Source organism: Melospiza melodia, chromosome 12 (genome assembly GCF_035770615.1).
Source record: "Melospiza melodia melodia isolate bMelMel2 chromosome 12, bMelMel2.pri, whole genome shotgun sequence".
In the NCBI taxonomy this organism is placed as follows: Eukaryota; Metazoa; Chordata; class Aves; order Passeriformes; family Passerellidae; genus Melospiza; species Melospiza melodia.
The window spans coordinates 27,829,605-27,847,688 of record NC_086205.1 but is presented as its reverse complement, the minus strand read 5'-3'; the positions used below and the strand labels follow the sequence as shown (position 1 = coordinate 27,847,688).

General features: G+C 55.2%; 1 protein-coding gene across 1 annotated transcript; it reads left to right on the top strand.

The window, feature by feature from the left end:
* The first annotated feature begins 16,373 nt into the window (after window positions 1-16,373).
* Window positions 16,374-17,162, top strand: RAP2B (RAP2B, member of RAS oncogene family). Its single transcript, XM_063166447.1, has one exon. The coding sequence runs from the start codon at window positions 16,412-16,414 to the stop codon at window positions 16,961-16,963; it is 552 nt and encodes a 183-aa protein (XP_063022517.1). The 5' UTR covers window positions 16,374-16,411; the 3' UTR covers window positions 16,964-17,162.
* Window positions 17,163-18,084: the final 922 nt, after the last annotated feature.

Genomic DNA, 18,084 nt, shown 5'->3' with positions numbered 1-18,084 from the left:
GCTGTGGGTGCCAGGTCCTGTGGCAGCAGGGAGAAGCAGCCCTGGGGAGTGGGGGGCACACGAGGCAGGGGAAGGGGCTCAGGGAACAGCGCCTGTGTGCAGGCACAGACCCTGCACCGTGCACAGCAGCATGAGCACCCCCAAAGCAGGTGGGTGGAACCCTGAGGAAGGAGTCGTGATGTTTGGGAAGTGCAGATTAGAGCTGCAGCAGCACACTCAGCAAACAGGCATCCCATGGGAAAGGAAACACACTGGGATGGAGCAGGGCAAATGTCACATTCCCCAAGAACCCTCCAGGGCAGGGTGAGGGACAGGCCCTGGTACCATGGGCTGCTCACGTGTGGCAGTAACAAGGAGTCACACTAAAATCATGAGGTGTTCTATTTTTGGAAAGATGATGTATTGCTCCTCCTGATCTCAACAATTTCCTAATCCCACTGAAAGAACGATGGTCTCATGATGTGAGCTCCTAAACAATGTCTCACAAATCAATTTACAAACACAGGACAAGGCATGGTTTTGTGTGGAGGGTTTTACTCCTGTGGGAATGGTGATGCATCCCTCGGCTTCCAGGGCCTCAGGTACTGCGAGTGCCTCAGTGCTGCCTCTGCCCACCACTCACAGATGCTTGGCAACAGCTGGGCTTGCTGTTTCTGATGGGCCCGTGCCTCCAAAGCTGCTCTGCCTTGTGCAGGGAGGGAGCTGTGGGAACCATGGGTTATTTTGCAAGTGCCACTTGCACTCATTCCCCTCAGAATCTCAGGAGCAGCCCAGGAGCTGTCGGGCAGTTCAAGGCAGCATCATCTCCTTCAAAGTGTGGGCAGAGAATGACATCTGTCACTGTTGCATGGAGCTGGTCTCACCCTGCCTCGGATTTTCACTGCACAGAGCGGGGTGTTCCCTTCCTCTGGCCTCTGCAGCCAAATGTGCCATGGGTATGATGGCACCGGGGACCTGGGTGAATCTCCTCAGCCAAACACCTGGGAATGGGGTGGCTCAGGGAGGAGTGTGAAAGCCCCTGTTAAACATTCCAAACAGAGGTAATTGCTGTGAAACCTGCTTTGGAGATTCAGCTCCTTTATGGGAAGCACAAGCACGTGCAAAGCCTGTGAAGGAGCTCCGGCTGCCTCCCCTCCTGAGCAGCCCTCGTGGAGCCTGCCAGGGTGGCACTGCAGGGCTCTGAGGGACGGGGGGCACTGCAGAGCTGCCCCAGGAACAGGGGCGGTGCGGGACGGGCACAGCTGAGGCGAGTTTGTCCCTGGCACCGGCTGCCCATGTGCCATGCTGCTGCAGGGGAGCCAGGCCTGGCTCTGTGGGTGGCGCCCAGTCTGTGTGAGGCAGAGCAGGGCTCCAGCAGAGCCCGGTCAGAGCAGCGCTGGGATGGGTGTCCAGTATCCACAAGGAACCCCAAGGGGATGAATGAAAATCGTAATTTACACAGAAATAAAGATTGCTGCTGATAATTTCCTGCAAAGCAGCCTTTCTGTTCCCTGCATGCCCCGAAGGAGGGCCCGGAGCCGCCGCCATCTCCATGGCGACAGAGCGGCGCAGGGGGCACCGGGAGCGGGCCGGACGCGAAAGGGGCCCGGGGCAGGATGGGGCTCCCTTGCCGAGGCCGCCGTGCCCATCCCAGCCCCAGTGCCACCAGATGTGCCAGGGCAGAGGTGGCTCTGGCCTTGGTGGCGGCACCGGGCCGTGGTGGTGGGCACCGCACCGACCCTGCCCTGCCCACGGGCGCTGAGCGCGGCCAGGCCCCTCCTGGGCACCCAGAGCCGTTCGTGAGCTGCAGCCTCATCTCTACCTATTTTTAAGTCGGTGATATTGTCTCTGCACCGGCTAAATATAATAGTCTTGTACCGTGTGGTGAGTAACGTTTGGCGAGGAGCCACGGCGAGGCAGCAGCGGCCGGCTCCGAGGGCTGCACACCGGGTGGGGGGAGAAAAACCCCCCGGCACCCACAGGGCTGCTGGTCACAGCCTGCACAGGCAGGAGAGAGCGAGGCTGTGCCCGGGGCAGCGGGATGGGACAGCTCCGGAGGGATCATCCCTGTGGGGATGGGGCAGCTCCGGATGGATCCCTGTGGGGATGGGACAGCTCCGGAGGGATCCATGCGGGGATGGGGCAGGACAGCTCCGGAGGGATCCCTGTGGGGATGGGGCAGGACAGCTCCGGAGGGATCCATGCGGGGATGGGGTAGGACAGCTCCGGAGGGATCCCTGTGGGGATGGGGCAGGACAGCTCCGGAGGGATCATCCCTGTGGGGATGGGGCAGCTCCCGATGGATCCCTGCGGGGATGGGACAGCTCCGGAGGGATCCATGCGGGGATGGGGCAGGACAGCTCCCGATGGATCCCTGCGGGGATGGGGCAGGACAGCTCCGGAGATATCCATGTGGGGATGGGGCAGGACGGCTCCGGAGGGATCCCTGGGAGCTGCGGGATCCCGGTGGCTCTGTGGGACCCAATGGCTCTGCGGGACCCCAGGGGCTCTGCGGGACCCCGGGCACTGCCAGGCTGTTGGCTCAGCGCTGTGCTGGCAGCTGCCGTGTCCCCACGGCTCTGCCGCCCCTCACCGGCCCGCTCCCAGTCCTTCCCAGTATCCCACCAAACGCCGCCTTCCCATCTGCCCTCCATGCAGCCAGGACAGCCCGGGGGGCTGGACGGACCCCGTGGGGGTCTCTCCGGGCCAGGACAGCGGGCACGGTGCCCACGGCTGCGGATCCACGGCGGAGCGGAGCGGGGTCCCCGGTGTCACCCCAGCCCAGCGGGGTCAGTGGCTGCTGCCGGCATTCTGCCCGTGGCAGCATCCCAGGGCGGTAAAGCACGCAGAGAACGCTCTGCCCGGGCCGGCGCCCTGCCATTTACCGTGAAATCCTCAGCGGGAAGGGATTAAATGCTATCGGCTTGTGGGACTGGGAAAGAATCCCCAAATTTTGGAGTTCCTGGTTTCGTTTTTTAGGGACCCGGCTCCCCCTGTCCCGCTCCCCGGCCCTGCCCCGCATCCCCGGTGCCGCATCCCGGGCCCTGCCCCGCTCCCCGGCCCCGGCAGCGCCAGGTGGCGCCCGCGGCGTCCGCAGCTCCTTCCCGGCCGGGAGGAACGGGAGCGGGAGGAACGGGAGGGATGGGAACGGGCTGGGAGCCGCATTGGAACGGGACGGAGCACGGGGATGCTCGGGGTGGGAGGGGGGGATGCTCCTGGGGGCCCCACGCACGGCGGGGCTGGGGCAGTGCAGCGGGGCCGGTCAGAGCCATCTGTCCCTGCCATCCCCACCTGTGCTGCCTGAGCACCCACCGCGAGGTGTCAGAGAAAAGACGGTTCCAGAGAGACCTCTGAGCCCGTTCCAGTGCCTTTAGAGCCCCCTCCAGGAGAGCTGCAGAGGGACTGGGGACAGGGATGGAGGGACAGGACCCAGGGAATGGCCCCACTGCCAGAGGGCAGGGATGGGTGGGAGATTGGGAATTGGCAATTGTTCCCTGGCAGGGTGGGAAGGCACAGGGTGTCCAGAGCAGCCGTGGCTGTCCCTGGATCCCTGGCAGTGCCCAAGGCCAGGCCGGACAGGGCTGGGAGCACCTGGGACAGTGGGAGGTGTCCCTGCCGTGGCAGGAGCTGGGACTGGGTGAGCTTTAAGGCCCCTTGCAACACAAGCCAGTCTGGCATTCAGATATTCCTTGGATTTCAGCGTCTCGTCTGCCTCAGTACCTCGAGGATTTGTGGCTGGTTCAATGGTGCTGTCTCCCCTCCTTGCCCAGGATGTGATTCATCACATCTTGCACAAGACGGAGCGAGGCTGACAGCCCTGCCCGCCAGGATGGGGCTGTTCAGGGTTATCTGTTATCTCTGCAATGAGGAGCACGAGGCACTGAGCTCTGCACCTTCCACCGGGGGCTGGGTTTGTCACTCCTGCTGGGCTGGCCCAGCTGGGCTGCACTTCTGCTTGCTGTAGACTCTGAGGTTACACCCAAGGAATCCAAACCCAAAGAAATCACTGAAGGTTTCCAGTCTGACCTTCCCCACACCATGAACTGCAGCACTTCTCCAGTGCATCCCTGCCCTCCTGCAGCAGCTCCTGCAGGGAAAACCCTCTGTGTCACAAAGCCAGGAGGGGCAGGAGGCTCCTCCCAGCGTTCAGGAAACTGTTCCGTGCTGGGGTATCCTGGCTGGTCAAATCTGACCCACTCTGGAGCCGCAGGCTGCTGTCACTGTGTTAACTCACACCTGTCTGCCAGCTCAGGCAGACCTGGAGGCTCTCATGTTCTCCTTGCAGGTGTAAGCTGGAATCCAATTACTGTAATGATCTTTCTGTTAAACTCAGCAGGTTAAGCTCCTTAGTGCAGGGTGTTGGATGTTGTTTAAAACCGGACCCTCATTTTTGATTCCCTGACTACCAGTTCTGAGTGAGGAGCAGCAGCTTGTTTGTGGGGTCTTGTTCTTCTCATTTTTAAATAGAACTGAATCTAAACCCCATTCCAGACTCAAATTCAAGGCAGAGATTTTATAACACAAACAAAAATACACTCACGGCATTGCTGTGCTAAAAATGCTGCGAGGCTGCACGTAGGCTGTTAGTGCTGCCCTGCCAGGGAGCAGCCACCCTCACACTGAGGGTCCACCCACAGGAGGCAGGAGCTGGACCTGCTGGTCCTCTGGGTCCCTTCCAGCCCAGGATGCTCCACAGTTCCCTGGATCTGACACAGCTCTTTGTGCTCAGCTGCAGCACAGGGGAATGGAATCAATTAGTGCCACCATAGGTGGCTCTGGAACCTTTCTGCGTTTGGAGGGAATAATCTGCATTTATTCCTTGCTTAAGACAGTAATGCTGCCTCTGGCTGGCTTTCCAGTGATTATTTTTCCGCTTGGTTCTGTGCTAATGCACAAAGCTCTGGCTCCTCGGAGCAGGCAGAACCCAGCCCACCCATTTATCTCTCCTGCAGCAGCCAAATGGCATTTGCTGTCTCGAGCAGGAAATGAGCAATTAAAAGGCAACAGGAGGTTATTTTTTTATTTCCCTCTCTCCCCTCCAGAATAATAAACATCTCCAAGTGAATGTGTCGTGTGCACGGATTACTTGGACAATTTGATGTGAGGGAAATTGTTCTTAAATAGGATGGCAATAAATGTGTCTGTTACAATTTGGAAAATCCCATTAGTTTTTCAAAATAATTGGCTTTATATCTCTTACAGAGCACAGGGTAAGCAAAAACCTTTCAAACTAATCAATAAGAAGCAAAATAAATTAATTTTCCCAGGCTGCCTCAACACGAAGGGACGCAGCAGTGCAAATGCTTGCAGTGTGTGGCTCCGGCTGAAGCTAACGCTGTTCCTGCAGTGCTCCCCACATTCACTCCAGCTGTTCAAGCTTCCGTCAAAAGCTTAGCTGAAAAGACTGAGCTTCTCTGCCTTGCAAAGGGCAGTGGCACAATGGTGGCCAGTGCAATAAAATGTCACCGTCTTGGCAGCAGCTCTGCAGGGCAGGGGCTGGATCTGGGAAGCAGACTCCAAGAGGAAAGGCAGAGCCCAAGTCACAGCTCTGTGCAGGGTGTTATCTCCTGGCACACGCCTTGGGCTGCTGGGATCCTGCTCCAGGGGCTGCTGCTGGGATCCCTGCTTCTGCTGCTGCTGCTGAGATCCCTGCTCCTTCTGCTGCTGCTGGGTTCCCTGCTTCTTCTGCTGCTGCTGGGATCCTGCTCCAGGGGCTGCTCCTGCTGCCGCTGCTGCCAGCAGTGGAGTCTCTGTGCCCAGGGAGCGCCCTGGCCCTGCTGCCACAGGGCACCCAGGGCAGGGACATCCAGGGCAGGGACATCCCATAGGGCATCCAGGGCAGGGCTGTCCCCAGGGACATCCAGGGCAGGACCCGGTGAGCCCAGCACTCCCTGGGCGGGCACTGAGGGACCCTGTGGGCTCAGATCCCCCCTGGGTGGGCACTGAGGGACCCTGGCAGCCCAGCACTCCCTGGGCAGGCACAGGGCTGGCTGCAGGAGAGAGCCCCACTCTGCAGAGTTGTGCGTGGACTCTGGGGTCTGGCACGGCTGCAGGGCAGGAGGGCAGCAGCCACAGGCCATGCTGTGCCAGGCTGTGCTGTGCCATGCTGCGCCATGCCATGCTGTGCCATGCTGTGCCTTGGGCTGTCCTCCCAGGTTCCCAAAGATGGGCAGGGGAGCAGCCCTTCCCTGGCAGGGGCTGGGGCCCTGGCACAGGTTGCCCAGGGAAGCCGTGGCTGCCCCATCCCTGCCCCTGGAATGCATTAACATAAGCATTAACAAAAAGGAGATTCATCATATCTAATAGATCATTGTTAAAAACTATATGAATAAAATTACAACTTTTCACAGAGCAAGTTACTCTGGCACAATACTGAAATGTCAGCTCAAGCATTAATTAATAGATACTCATGGTATCTAACCCATCAAGCTGCTTTTCAGCTGGGTTCCAGACAGCAGCTCTGTTGTTTCTGTTTCGGCTGCAGCACTGAAAATCCCCCTCTGTCCCCAACCAAAGCATTCCCTGCTCCTGGCACAGCCCGAGCTGCAGCCCTGCCTAATGACAGGGAGGGAGGGCAGGAAAGCCTGTCAAACAGGATTATTCACAGAAAAACCCAGCTAAGTGGATTTCAAATTGCAACCTGTCACTGCCTTCTGCAAGTCATTTAGGAAGAGCTGGAAACTGGAATAACGATTTTAGCAGGAACAGAAAACCTAAGAAAGAAAGAAAAAGAGGATTTGTGGGAGGAGGCAGCCAGCCTGGCTGTGGGCTGAACTGTGGGTGGTGGGCTCAGGCTACAGAATCCCTGGGAAGCAAGGTGGAGGGGAGTGATGCCTGTAATTCCCAGGGCAGAATAGCAAAAGCTGCAGAGAATGCAGGACTTTAGATCTGTTTTTAATTATTCCATTAAAGACAAATGTATGTATAGCATGTATTACATATAAAACCACAGGTATTTAAATATATACTCTTTAGATCTATATTTATATATTTAAATATATACTCAAAATTTGTGTATATAAATATACAATACCATGATTTATATTTTTATGTACATATAGAAAAAATTACTGTGACAGTTTGGATCTGGCAGGACCACTCAGGCCTGGCTGTGTCCTACAACTCCTTGTGCCTCTGGGCTGGTTCAGAGCAGGATCAGCTCTGGGCAGGATCAGCTCTGGGCCAGGATCAGCTCCCAGGGCAGGATCAGCTCTAGGACAGGACCAGCTCTAGGCCAGGATCAGTCCCCGGGCCAGGATCAGGTCTCAGTTTTACTGCTCAGCCCCCAGTGGTCACTTCACTCCCTGGCCGTGCTGTGGGCACAGTGGACAGTGTCCCCTCTGTCCTCTGAAAAGTTCCTTTGTCATTAATCCAATTCAGCTGGATGCCTCAGCTGCTCCCTCACATTCTCATCCGTGAACTATGGAGCAGCAGTGGTTATCTGCTGAATTAAGTAGTTCAACTAAAAGAATCCCATATATTGTTTCCAGTCAATGGGCACTATGAATAGATTTTATGTAAAATTACTGGGAATGCATAAGCCATTTTGCCTAATGTTATGGAATTTCTTCTCCCAAGCCCTGTGTGAAATGTAATTCATGTTCAGATACTGACAACTGAATCATACTCAGCATTCATATATAGTGCTTTATATATGCAAACTGCCATAAAACATTAATTAAGCAATAGATTTCCTAATGCTGAGGAAGTGTACTCACACCAGGCTCGGTGAGTTAAATGTTTAAATACTGTCAAGGCTTAACCACTATTTACAGTTTCATTGTGCCGTGAGCTCAGTCATTGGCAGAGCTGTAACAGTCACTGGCTTCTCCATACGGTAAGTAGGAGTGGGAACGGTGGCTGGGTCCTTATCTACACCAAACTTTACTTTGAAATGGTACTTTTGCTACCAGTATGCTATTTTAGAAGTGAAGTAACTGTAGTAAGAACACAGGCTGTCTGTTTGCAGACTGCTGGTACAGCTTCAGCACAGAGGCAGCACTACCATTAAACCGGGTGACTTGGGCTCCTTTTTCCCACTCAGGGCTGCCCAAAGCCACGGGGCAGTGTGATTTAAGGTGTTCTGGCATGGCAGAAGGACACCCAGTGTGATGTAAGGCATTCTCAGGCACGGCAGAAGGACACCCAGTGTGGGTTAGGGTGTTCTCCTGGCATGGCAGAAGGACAGCCAGTGCATTTTGAGTCCTGGGGTTTGTTGGGTTACTACTGATTCATTCTGCTCGCGGGTCAGGAAATGGTGAGATTTGGCTGCAGCTGCCAAAGCTGAGTCAGCACCACACCTCGTCAAACGTCCCAGCTCTGCCTGCAGTGCCTGGAGAGGCAGGAAAGGCTCTGGGTGCCACTGGAGGGTGACTCAGGCTCAGGGGTATTTGTAGCTGCCAGCTGCTGCCGCAGCGCTGCCCGTGCCTGTGTGTCCCTGTGTCCCCATGCCAAGCCTTGCCAGCCTGCTGGAAGCCTGGCAGGAGCAGGCAGCCCCCTCCCCAAAGGACAGGGACCCTCCCTGCTCAGCCTGAGCCTTTTCACAGGAGTCTGTCATCAGGAAGTCTAACAGGAGCTTTGAAATCATGATTTAAGCAATGACAGTGCAGGCTGAGCTCGTGACACAGAGAACTGACACATTCCTTCCAGATGCCAGGAATCACGGGGTCCCAAACCCCTTCCAAACACTTCTCCAGGCTGTGCAGACCCCAAACTCTTCTTGCTTCAGGTGCCCTGCACTACAGGGTTGGGTGCTTTGATTTAAACAGTCAACAATATAAAGACTTTTTAATTGATTAGTCACTGCAGCCACGAGTGCCACAGAGTTTACTTTCTTGTTCCATGAATGTATTTGTTTATATTTGCAGGAGCATCCAATCTGATGTAAACTATGAAATATGTTGTTTACTGAACAAAGACAGGTTCCAAGGCACTTGTTAACACTGAGATCCAACCCGACTCTTGGATATCTATTTGCATTAGTCAGTCACCTCAGAGCCCACAGCCCTGGCTGAACACTACAGCACTCCATCAAACAGCCTGGGAAAACACCCAGAAGATAAAGAACCTGTTTAAAAACTTCTGATGTGTCACTAGTTTGCCATGAAACTGGAAGACATACCAGGGCTTTGTCTACGGTTTGTATTTGTATTAGTGCCTTGAAAACCAGAGTGTAAACCCAAAATTTGCTGATGCTATCGAGTTTGCTGTCAGCACTCTGGAGAGCAGAATTAGAATTGTCAGTGATTTTGATAAACTGGTTTTTGACAGCCATTTGTGCCTGGATGCCATCTGTGAGGGTGCAAGGAGTTTTAACTCTAGTTCACATTACCCAGAGAGGATCTGCTGGCAGGGGAAGCAGCTCCAGGCTCTGCTGCTGGGGGAAACCCTGGCAAAAATCCTTCAAGGAGGAAAACTGAAACTCTGACCATCCTGACATTTTGTCTTGCTGACAGTGTTAAAATGCCACATCTGTCCCAGTGATACTGAGAGCCTCAAAGTTCATCTGTGCTTGAGCAGCCAAGAATGAAGCGAAGGGCAGAGTTAGCGGGATTTGCTGGAACAGCTCCTAGGATCAGGGGTCTCGTTGCTGTTTGCAAGGGGGACAAACAAGCTGAATTCAAGTCTGTCCTGGGAAATATGCTTATTGCCAATAAAGTACCTTGTGTTTGCTCCCCCCTTGCAGTGACCAGCTCCTGATTCCACACTGCTGTGCTTCCATTCAGGCAGGATGCCAGGTCAGGGTCCATCCTCCTGACCTGCAGGACCTGTCTCTGGGAGCTGCTGCAGGTCCCTCAGCCTTGTGAAGTGATGGAGCACAGAAACAATTCGTGTTTAAAGCCGGTTTTACCCTGTTTTTTCTGGTACGTGACAATAGGTCTGGGTGTGTTTTGCTGGGAGCAGTTTGGTGCCACCAGGGGAGGTCACTACACTGGTGGGCAGTGTCCTCTCCATGGAGCTGTTAATGCCAAAATGCAGCAGACAGGAATGGAAACGCACCTCCCTCCAGGATGGTTAACATTTCACATTCACAGCTGTGGGCTGTGGGCTGCAGAAGGGCCCCAGGAACCCGAGCAGTGGCTTCATTGCACAGGGCAGCAGCCCCCGGGGACACAGCCCCGGCTGCTGACAGCCTGTGACAACAAGCAGCCCTCACCAAACCCTCCGGGCTCACCTCAGCATTCCTGACTGCCCTGCCTGACAATGGCTCACAGGCCTGGTGCTATCAGCAGCACTGGGTTATCTGCTCATTGTCAGAGCCCATCAGTGCTGGTTGCTGGCTGGGTTATCTGCAGGGCCCCGTGTTGCAAGACTTGCTTTGCTCCCACACTCACCTTGATCCGGCCCAAGAGCTGCAGGCCAGGAGCCGAAACAGTGCTTAGGCTGGTGACACAATCAGTGCCCAGTCACAATGAGCCCTGCAGCCTTGAGCAGCCACAAACATCAGCAGCCCTTGTAAAACAATCAGAAAACATGGCTTTGTGTTTAAGGATTGCATGAGAATTGGAGGCTGTTGAGGCTGCAAACTACTGACATCAGACTGAGCCTAACACGGGTCTCAAAAATTCCTTATCTCCTTCGTTGATATGTTTAGCCCCAAATCAGTTTAAAATGCTGAAATGCAATCAATATTTACACCTGAATGCTTTCCAGGACCCGAGGCAGCAGAACTCTGCTGGGTACTGCAGGAGCTATTCTGTGCACTATGCACAGCACAGCCCTCAGCTCAGAGCTGAGCTGTGCCATCCTTGCCCAAATCTGCCCTTGGGTGTCCCTCTCAGCTGCCTGAGGGGGGCATGCCCCAGAGCTCGGTGCCCACCCCCAGCCCCGGCAGAGCTGTACACCGCCAGCCCCGGGCAAAGGCAGAGCGCTGCAGGGGCTCCTCACACGGGGCAAGTCACGGCCAGGCACCCCCGTGCTGGTTCTGTGGCACCCCTGAACTCTCCAGCTCATCCCCAGAGCCCCGCTGGAGGCACTCCTGCGCTCCTTCCCGTGCCCTGACACACCACTGTCAGCGGGACTCTGCTCCTGGTCAGGAGATGAGGAATGAAACAAACCCAGGAGTGCAAAGCCCAAACGATAATTATCTCTGTGTTTGAGCACCCCCAGCAGCAGAGGCAAGGCTGCAGTGTCACACAGTGCCACGGGGCACCGAAGAAAAGGCATTTTCTCCAGAAGGGCTTGTGCTGCAGACAGGAAGTTTGCTTTTTGAATTAGTCACCAGTTTCACTCCAGGCTGATTACACCGGTTTCATTACCATACAATAGCACTGTTTCCATGCAAGTGCTATCAAGATTACATTTATGGTTCCAAAAGTTGTTTCACCACACCTACACAGAGCCCAGTGCTGCACACAGGAACAGAGAACTGCTCTCCCTGTGCTGTGTGCTCACCCACACCCCATAAGCTTTCAGGTAAACTGCTCCTGGGGTAAACAGGGAGAGCTGACAACAAATAATGAACGCAGAAAGAGCCCTGAACTTTGGCCATTATGCTTATTTTGAATATAAATATCACGTCTAGGAGTGGGATACAAGTATGCCATGGAACATGTTCTTTATAAAGAACCAGAAAGTGGCATTATGACACCAATTCAAGGGAAACATCTGATGAGTTCTGGCAGCACAGGCTACTTCAGCAATAGTGATAAGATCTCTGGCAGGACTTTTGATGGAAATAATGAACGCTTTTTTCTGTGTATGTGTGTCACTTCTTTCTTTCTTTTTTATTTTATAATGCTTTATTTACACCCACCAGCAGCTGTGATTATTTCTCGAACAAGTGCGAGTTTGGTATTTAGCATTTGAGGATCTTGTGGCAGAGGAAAGTCCCCGAGGGGCTCTCCTGCCCCCAGCCAGGCAGGATGGGTGACTCTGCACAGCTCCTGCTCCTCGGGAGGGAGAAGCTGCAGGGGCTGGGCAAGGGCAGAGCCAGGGCAGAGCCAGCTCAGCCCAGCTCAGCACACACAGCCCTGCCTGAGTCACCTGCAGCCACCAGGGCTCTCTGCCTGCCCATGCTCAGCTCCACTCCCAGGGAAAGCTGCCCCTGGAATTACCCTGGCTGCTGCTCCTCTGCCTGCCTGTGGGCACACCCTGCTCCTGGAGTGGGAACTGGCAATGCCACTGCATTAAGAGAGACACACATTGGGCAGGCTTGCTGCAGATATGGATTCACATATGGAATCAAGGTGCAGATAAGCAAAATATTTGATTTAAATGCTGTTGGATGCCAGGTTATTTTTATATTTATATCCTTCCTCAACCCCTCCAAACCAACCTAAATCATCCTGTGGCCAAATCTAAATAAAGACTGCTCCGTAACACCATTGTGCTAAAAACTAATTCAGGCCCCAAAATCTTGCTCAATTTCATACATTCAAAATGAGTAAACATTGATAAATCTCTCCAGATTTGTTCAATGCCAGAAAACATTTGGTGCAATTCTGTTCTTTGAACTCTGAGATTATTTCATCTTCATAATTTCCCTTGGTAATTATTCTCCCTTTACCTTTAGGTTTACTATTAATATTAATGTCACATACTGGCAGCATGGGAGTGACAGAACAGCAACACTTCCCCAAATGATTGAATCTTCTCAGTTTAACTGTTTTATATTGGGTTGTGAGCCAGCTAAGTCACTTAATCTTAAGTGAGTGGTAAGGTATGTCTGTTATATCCAGGAACATTGCCATCTTAGGAATGAAATGATGTGCAGTATCCCCAGCCCGTCACTTCCCTTGAGATTTTCTCAGCAGCAGTGCTGAGAAATTAAAATACAACATTTAGTATGATTTGTAGCTTTAAAATTCAATTATCACCCTGCCTAGCTGGTACCTGGCAGAGCACTGCGATCTCAGAAGTCTCCTTCACAAGAACTTCCCATGTATTAATTACCTTATTTCAATGTGTAGCCACTAACAGGGGCAGGGAACTCTGAGTGAAGGCAAGCAGCTCTTTCTGCCTTCAGAGAGCTGCAGGTTTCAGACAGGCTGTCCCACCTGGCTCTGCATGTTCTGTGTGTTTCACAAACTTTCAGGGTACTCAAACTTTAGATATTGCACCTGTTACTGATCTAAACCAGCCCTGTTTAATCTTTGCCTACCAAGTACAATAGATTAAAAACCCACCAAAGCCACTGCTTCACTTGCACAAAGGATCTCCAACAGCAGCAGCAGCTCACGACTCACTCTCTGTGCACAGAAATAACCTCGGCCTGTACGAGCAGTTTTACTGAACAGGCAGGGTTACTCAGCACAGTAAAAGCTGGTTATACATGTAAATATTGCATGGTGAACTGCTTAGTAACCAAATTTATGCTTTTCAGCTGATTTTTATTTTGGCATTTTTAAGACAGCACCAAATCATCCTGAAATTGTTTTTAAAATATGCTTGATCACTTTGAAAATCAAATTAATCAGCCAACTCTCGTGATTATATTTTGCCTAGACTCTGTGCATTGCCATGCCTTCATGTTGCCCAATTGGAGCTTCTTTCAGGAAAACATTAATTTTTTTCCTGAAAATCTAAACCAGTACCATTCATGAGGCACAACCGCCCAATGCAATGGATGCTTCATAATTCAAATATTATGTGCTGCATCCTCCCATAATTTATTTAATTTCTGTGTCTAAACCCTGAGCCAGGGATTTTCAGACTTTCCAGCCCACAGATCCCCCAGTGGTCTGTAGCCATGCACCAGAATTCACTTCTGAGAAAGCCAGACCTGATTCTTTCAGTTACTTCCCACAGACTCCTTGCACTAACTAATTACCTAGAGCTGGCTGGTAATATGAGAGATTAAATTAATACATGTAGTAGGGCACTGGCACTTGAGAAATCATATTCCATATTTAAACTCAACAGCACAAAGATCGTTCATTATTTGAACGTGATACATTTCCTTCTTCAGAATAGCAACAATTAATAGCAGAGTGTAGAATTCAAAAATGGAGAGCAATTTTATTCTGTCACTGAAAAAAACAACACACACCACAATCCAGCAGTGAGCTGGGATTAAATAGATAGGATTAAAACCAACGTTACAGCCTGGTCTTTATAAACCTGGCTACTGGCATGTTGAGAGTAAGTGCAATGTGAATAATTCAGATGTGGGTTTGCTACAGAAGTGATTGAGGTGGGCAAGCCCACATCACACCCAAAACCTGAGCACAGATGAAGAAAATAAAATATTTCTGCAGTGACACTGGGGCCTTTCAGCAATTCTTACAGCTGGTTTTGAAGAGAACTTTGCCAGCCCATGACTGATTTTGGCTGGCTCGCACCAAGCTGGGGGATGTGGGAGCTCTGCTCCCAGAGTACTTCTGCAAGGGGGAATCAGATGGACACTGAAAGGAACCGCAAGAACAAGTGGAGAAATGGCTTGAAAGCTTCCAAGGGAGCTCAGCTGTTCAGTTTCCAAAGGATGGGCTAAGCAGCCATGGAGACAACTCCCAGAACAAGAGGCTGGAAGCACCCAGAGCTCTTCCTGAGCCTTTGCAGGAGCTGCAGTGCTGCTCTGGGAAACCAGGGCGCAGAGCCTGTCACAAGGCAAGGCACACCTGGGCAGAGTCTGCAGCAGAGAGGGCCCCACAGCACAGCGCGGGCTGCGATGGCAGATAAAACACCTGCTGCAGCCCCAGGCTGACCTGCAGCCCACAGGCGCTGTGGGTTCATGAGAAGAATGTGCCCCTGGCAGGAATCAGGAATCAGGGCCTGCAGGGCAGCTCCCCACCCGGGGACACCCAGCTGCCATGGCTGCACCCACAAACCACACACCGGGCTTCACACACGCTCGTATTCAACAAAGCTGCTCCTGCCCCGTCCTTTCCACCGCAGGGCAGCTGGAACACAGCGCTTCTGCTCCTCAGGAGAGGTTTATTTGCACAGACTTACACACCAGCAGCAGAGGGGTTCCCTTGGAGCTCCAGGGGATCACCAGGGGTGCAGGACTCACCAGGGGATCGGTGATCACAGGGTGAATCCCCGCAGCACCCCAATGCTGCAAAAGTAATTTCAGTAGAATTTAGCCTCTGTGAAAACTGTTCAGGAAGAAGAGAACATTATTTACAAAACTTATGTCAAATCCTTTAGACTTTGCTTACCCAAGAGCTGTGTTTAGATTAGGCTCGGAAACAAGGTGTGGTAGCAGGGATCTAAATGTCACCATTATGTGAATAAATACCGAGAATTGTGAAGAACCGAGTAAGATGCAACAGAGAGGACTGGAGGGTGCCAAAACAACTAACGATACTTTCCTGAAAGGAATGTCTAACAGAAAGTGCAGGGCACGACTTCTACAGAGAGCGGCAGCAGCCAGCGCTGTGACTCAGCCCTGCGGGGCATGCGGCTCACGGGGCACCGGGGGCAGCGGCACCGACACGGCCACGGCCACATCTCCCGACCCGCCGCGCGGGGACAGCCGGGCACGGGGCACGGCAAGGCTCCGGGGCCAGCGCGGGGATAGCCGGGCACGGGGCACGGCAAGGCTCCGGGGCCAGCGCGGGGATAGCCGGGCACGGGGCACGGCAAGGCTCCGGAGCCAGCGGGGCGGACACGGGGCACGGCAAGGCTCCGGAGCCAGCGGGACACCGCGACCCGGCACGGCCCGGCCTGGCACCGGCTGCACGCGGCGATAGGGCGGGAGGCGCGGGACAGCGGCCCGGGCAGCGCCGATAGCGGGCGGGGACACCGGGGCGGGGCACCCGGGCTGCCGGCCCCACCTCCCGGCCCCCGTTCCCGCGCCGCGTGCGGGACCCCGGGCGGGAGGGGACGCGCGGCGATCCCGGTCCCGATCCCGTTCCCAGTCCCGTTCCCGTTCCCGATCCCGATCCCGTTCCCGGTCCCGATCCCGTTCCTGATCCCGTTCCTGATCCTGTTCCCGGTCCCGATCCTGATCCCGATCCCGTTCCCGTTCCCGTTCCCGTTCCCGTTCCCGTTCCCGTTCCCGGTCCCGGTCCCGATCCCGATCCCGGGCGCGGCGTGGCCCGGCGCAGGGCGGGGGTCACACACGCGGGGCGGGGCGCGGGCCGCCGCTCTCCGCCGGCAGCCAATGGGGGCGGGCGGCGCCGCGCCGCAGCCAATGGGCGGGGGCGGCCCAAGCGCCGCAGCCAATGGGCGGGGGCGGCCGCCATGGGCCGCGGTAGCGCTGTCCCGCCCCGCCGCGCCGGGAGCGGGGCCGGTACCGGCGGCGCTGCCGCCCGCTCTCCCTCCCTCCCTCCCTCCTTCCTTCCTTCTCCTCTTCAGCCTCTTCCTCCTCCTCCTCCTTCTCCTCGGCGCTGCCCAGCGCCGGGGCTCTCCCGGCGCCGCTCCGCGAGGCGCGGCCGCCGCTTCCCCGCCCCGGCGCGGGGCCGTCCCTCGTCCCCTCCCTCCCTCCGCCCCGTCCCCGCCCGCCGCGGCAGCCCCGAGCGGGAGGCGGCGGAGGGAGGCGGGAGCCATGCGGGAGTACAAGGTGGTGGTGCTGGGCTCGGGCGGCGTGGGCAAGTCCGCCCTCACCGTGCAGTTCGTGACCGGCTCCTTCATCGAGAAGTATGACCCCACCATCGAGGACTTCTACCGCAAGGAGATCGAGGTGGACTCGTCGCCGTCCGTGCTGGAGATCCTGGACACGGCGGGCACCGAGCAGTTCGCCTCCATGCGGGACCTCTACATCAAGAACGGGCAGGGCTTCATCCTGGTGTACAGCCTGGTGAACCAGCAGAGCTTCCAGGACATCAAGCCCATGCGGGACCAGATCATCCGCGTCAAGAGGTACGAGCGGGTGCCCATGATCCTGGTGGGCAACAAGGTGGACCTGGAGGGCGAGCGCGAGGTCTCCTTCGGGGAGGGCAAGGCGCTGGCCGAGGAGTGGAGCTGCCCCTTCATGGAGACCTCGGCCAAAAACAAAGCGTCCGTGGACGAGCTGTTCGCCGAGATCGTCAGGCAGATGAACTACGCGGCGCAGCCCAACGGGGACGAGCCGTGCTGCGCCTCCTGCGCCATCCTCTGAGGGCGGCGGCGGCCCCGCGCCCCGGCGGGCACGCTCGGGGAGAGAAAACGTCGGCAGCAAAACTCATCGTGGTGGAAATGTGGCTTTTCTCGGCATGTACGTTTCGTCCAGTCTCGGTCATGGCATATTTCCTGTCAGTGTCGGCGGCGGGCGCGGGAGCGGCCGGTCCCGCCGCCCGGGGAGCGGAGCCACGCGGGGAGCCCGGCCCGGGACAGCGGCGGGGAGCGGGGCCCGGCCAGCCCCGGGATAGCGGGGCCGCACCCCCGGGACGGGAGCGGGGCCGCACCCCCGGGACGCCCCCGGGACAGCGGGGCCCGCAGCCCGGCCAGTCCCGGGACAGCCCCCGCACAGCGGGCCCGCACCCCCGGGACACCCCCGGGACACCCCGGGACACCCCGGCAGCCCCGGAGCAGCGGGGCCCGTCCCGGCGCTGCCGCCGTCTCTATGCAAGCGGGAGCGGTGCGGGCCGTCCCGCCCGGAGAGTTGCACATGGAACTGGGACTGCGAGCCGATCGGTGCTGCCAGGCACGGCGCGCCGGGCAGCGCCGCCGATATCCCTGGAATAATGCTCTATTTTGTTTACCTGCTGTATCGGATGGGAGTTTGCAGGAGAGTGGTAGCGTGGTGGTTTTTCTCCTGGTTTTGTTTGGTTTTTTTGTTTGGTTTTTTTTTTTTTTTTTAATCAGCTGTGAAAATGTTACAAATCTGCACAATTGTTTAGGTGTGCGTGTGTGTGTGATTTCGTTGTGGTTTTGGTTTTTCCTTTGGGGGGGGTGGGAGGGCGGTGGTGCTTTTTTTGCCGAGGGGTTTTGGATTTGGGTTGGCAATACCTGATTTTGATGATTAGCTCTCTCAAGTGCAAAGACTTCCCATGAGTGATGCAGGGCCAACAGCAGCCCTGTGTCTGTAGAGTGCCTTCAAAACTCAGCTGTTCCAGCCGGTGCCAACCTGTGAAAGCTCCACAGAATCCCATTATCTACTACTCCAAAAACTACTTAACAGTTTCCTTGCAGTAATCACACCGAGCAAGCCAGGACAAAAGGGCCTATTGTTAGTGGAATTTGTTTCTTATTTCCATCTGAGCCTTTTAACTGTTATTTCCATGTCTTGCAAGTTTGGCC

Coding starts and splice junctions, on each gene's coding strand:
- RAP2B (XM_063166447.1), top strand. CDS start 16,412: ATGCGGGAGTACAAGGTGGTGGTGCTGGGCTCGGGCGGCGTGGGCAAG.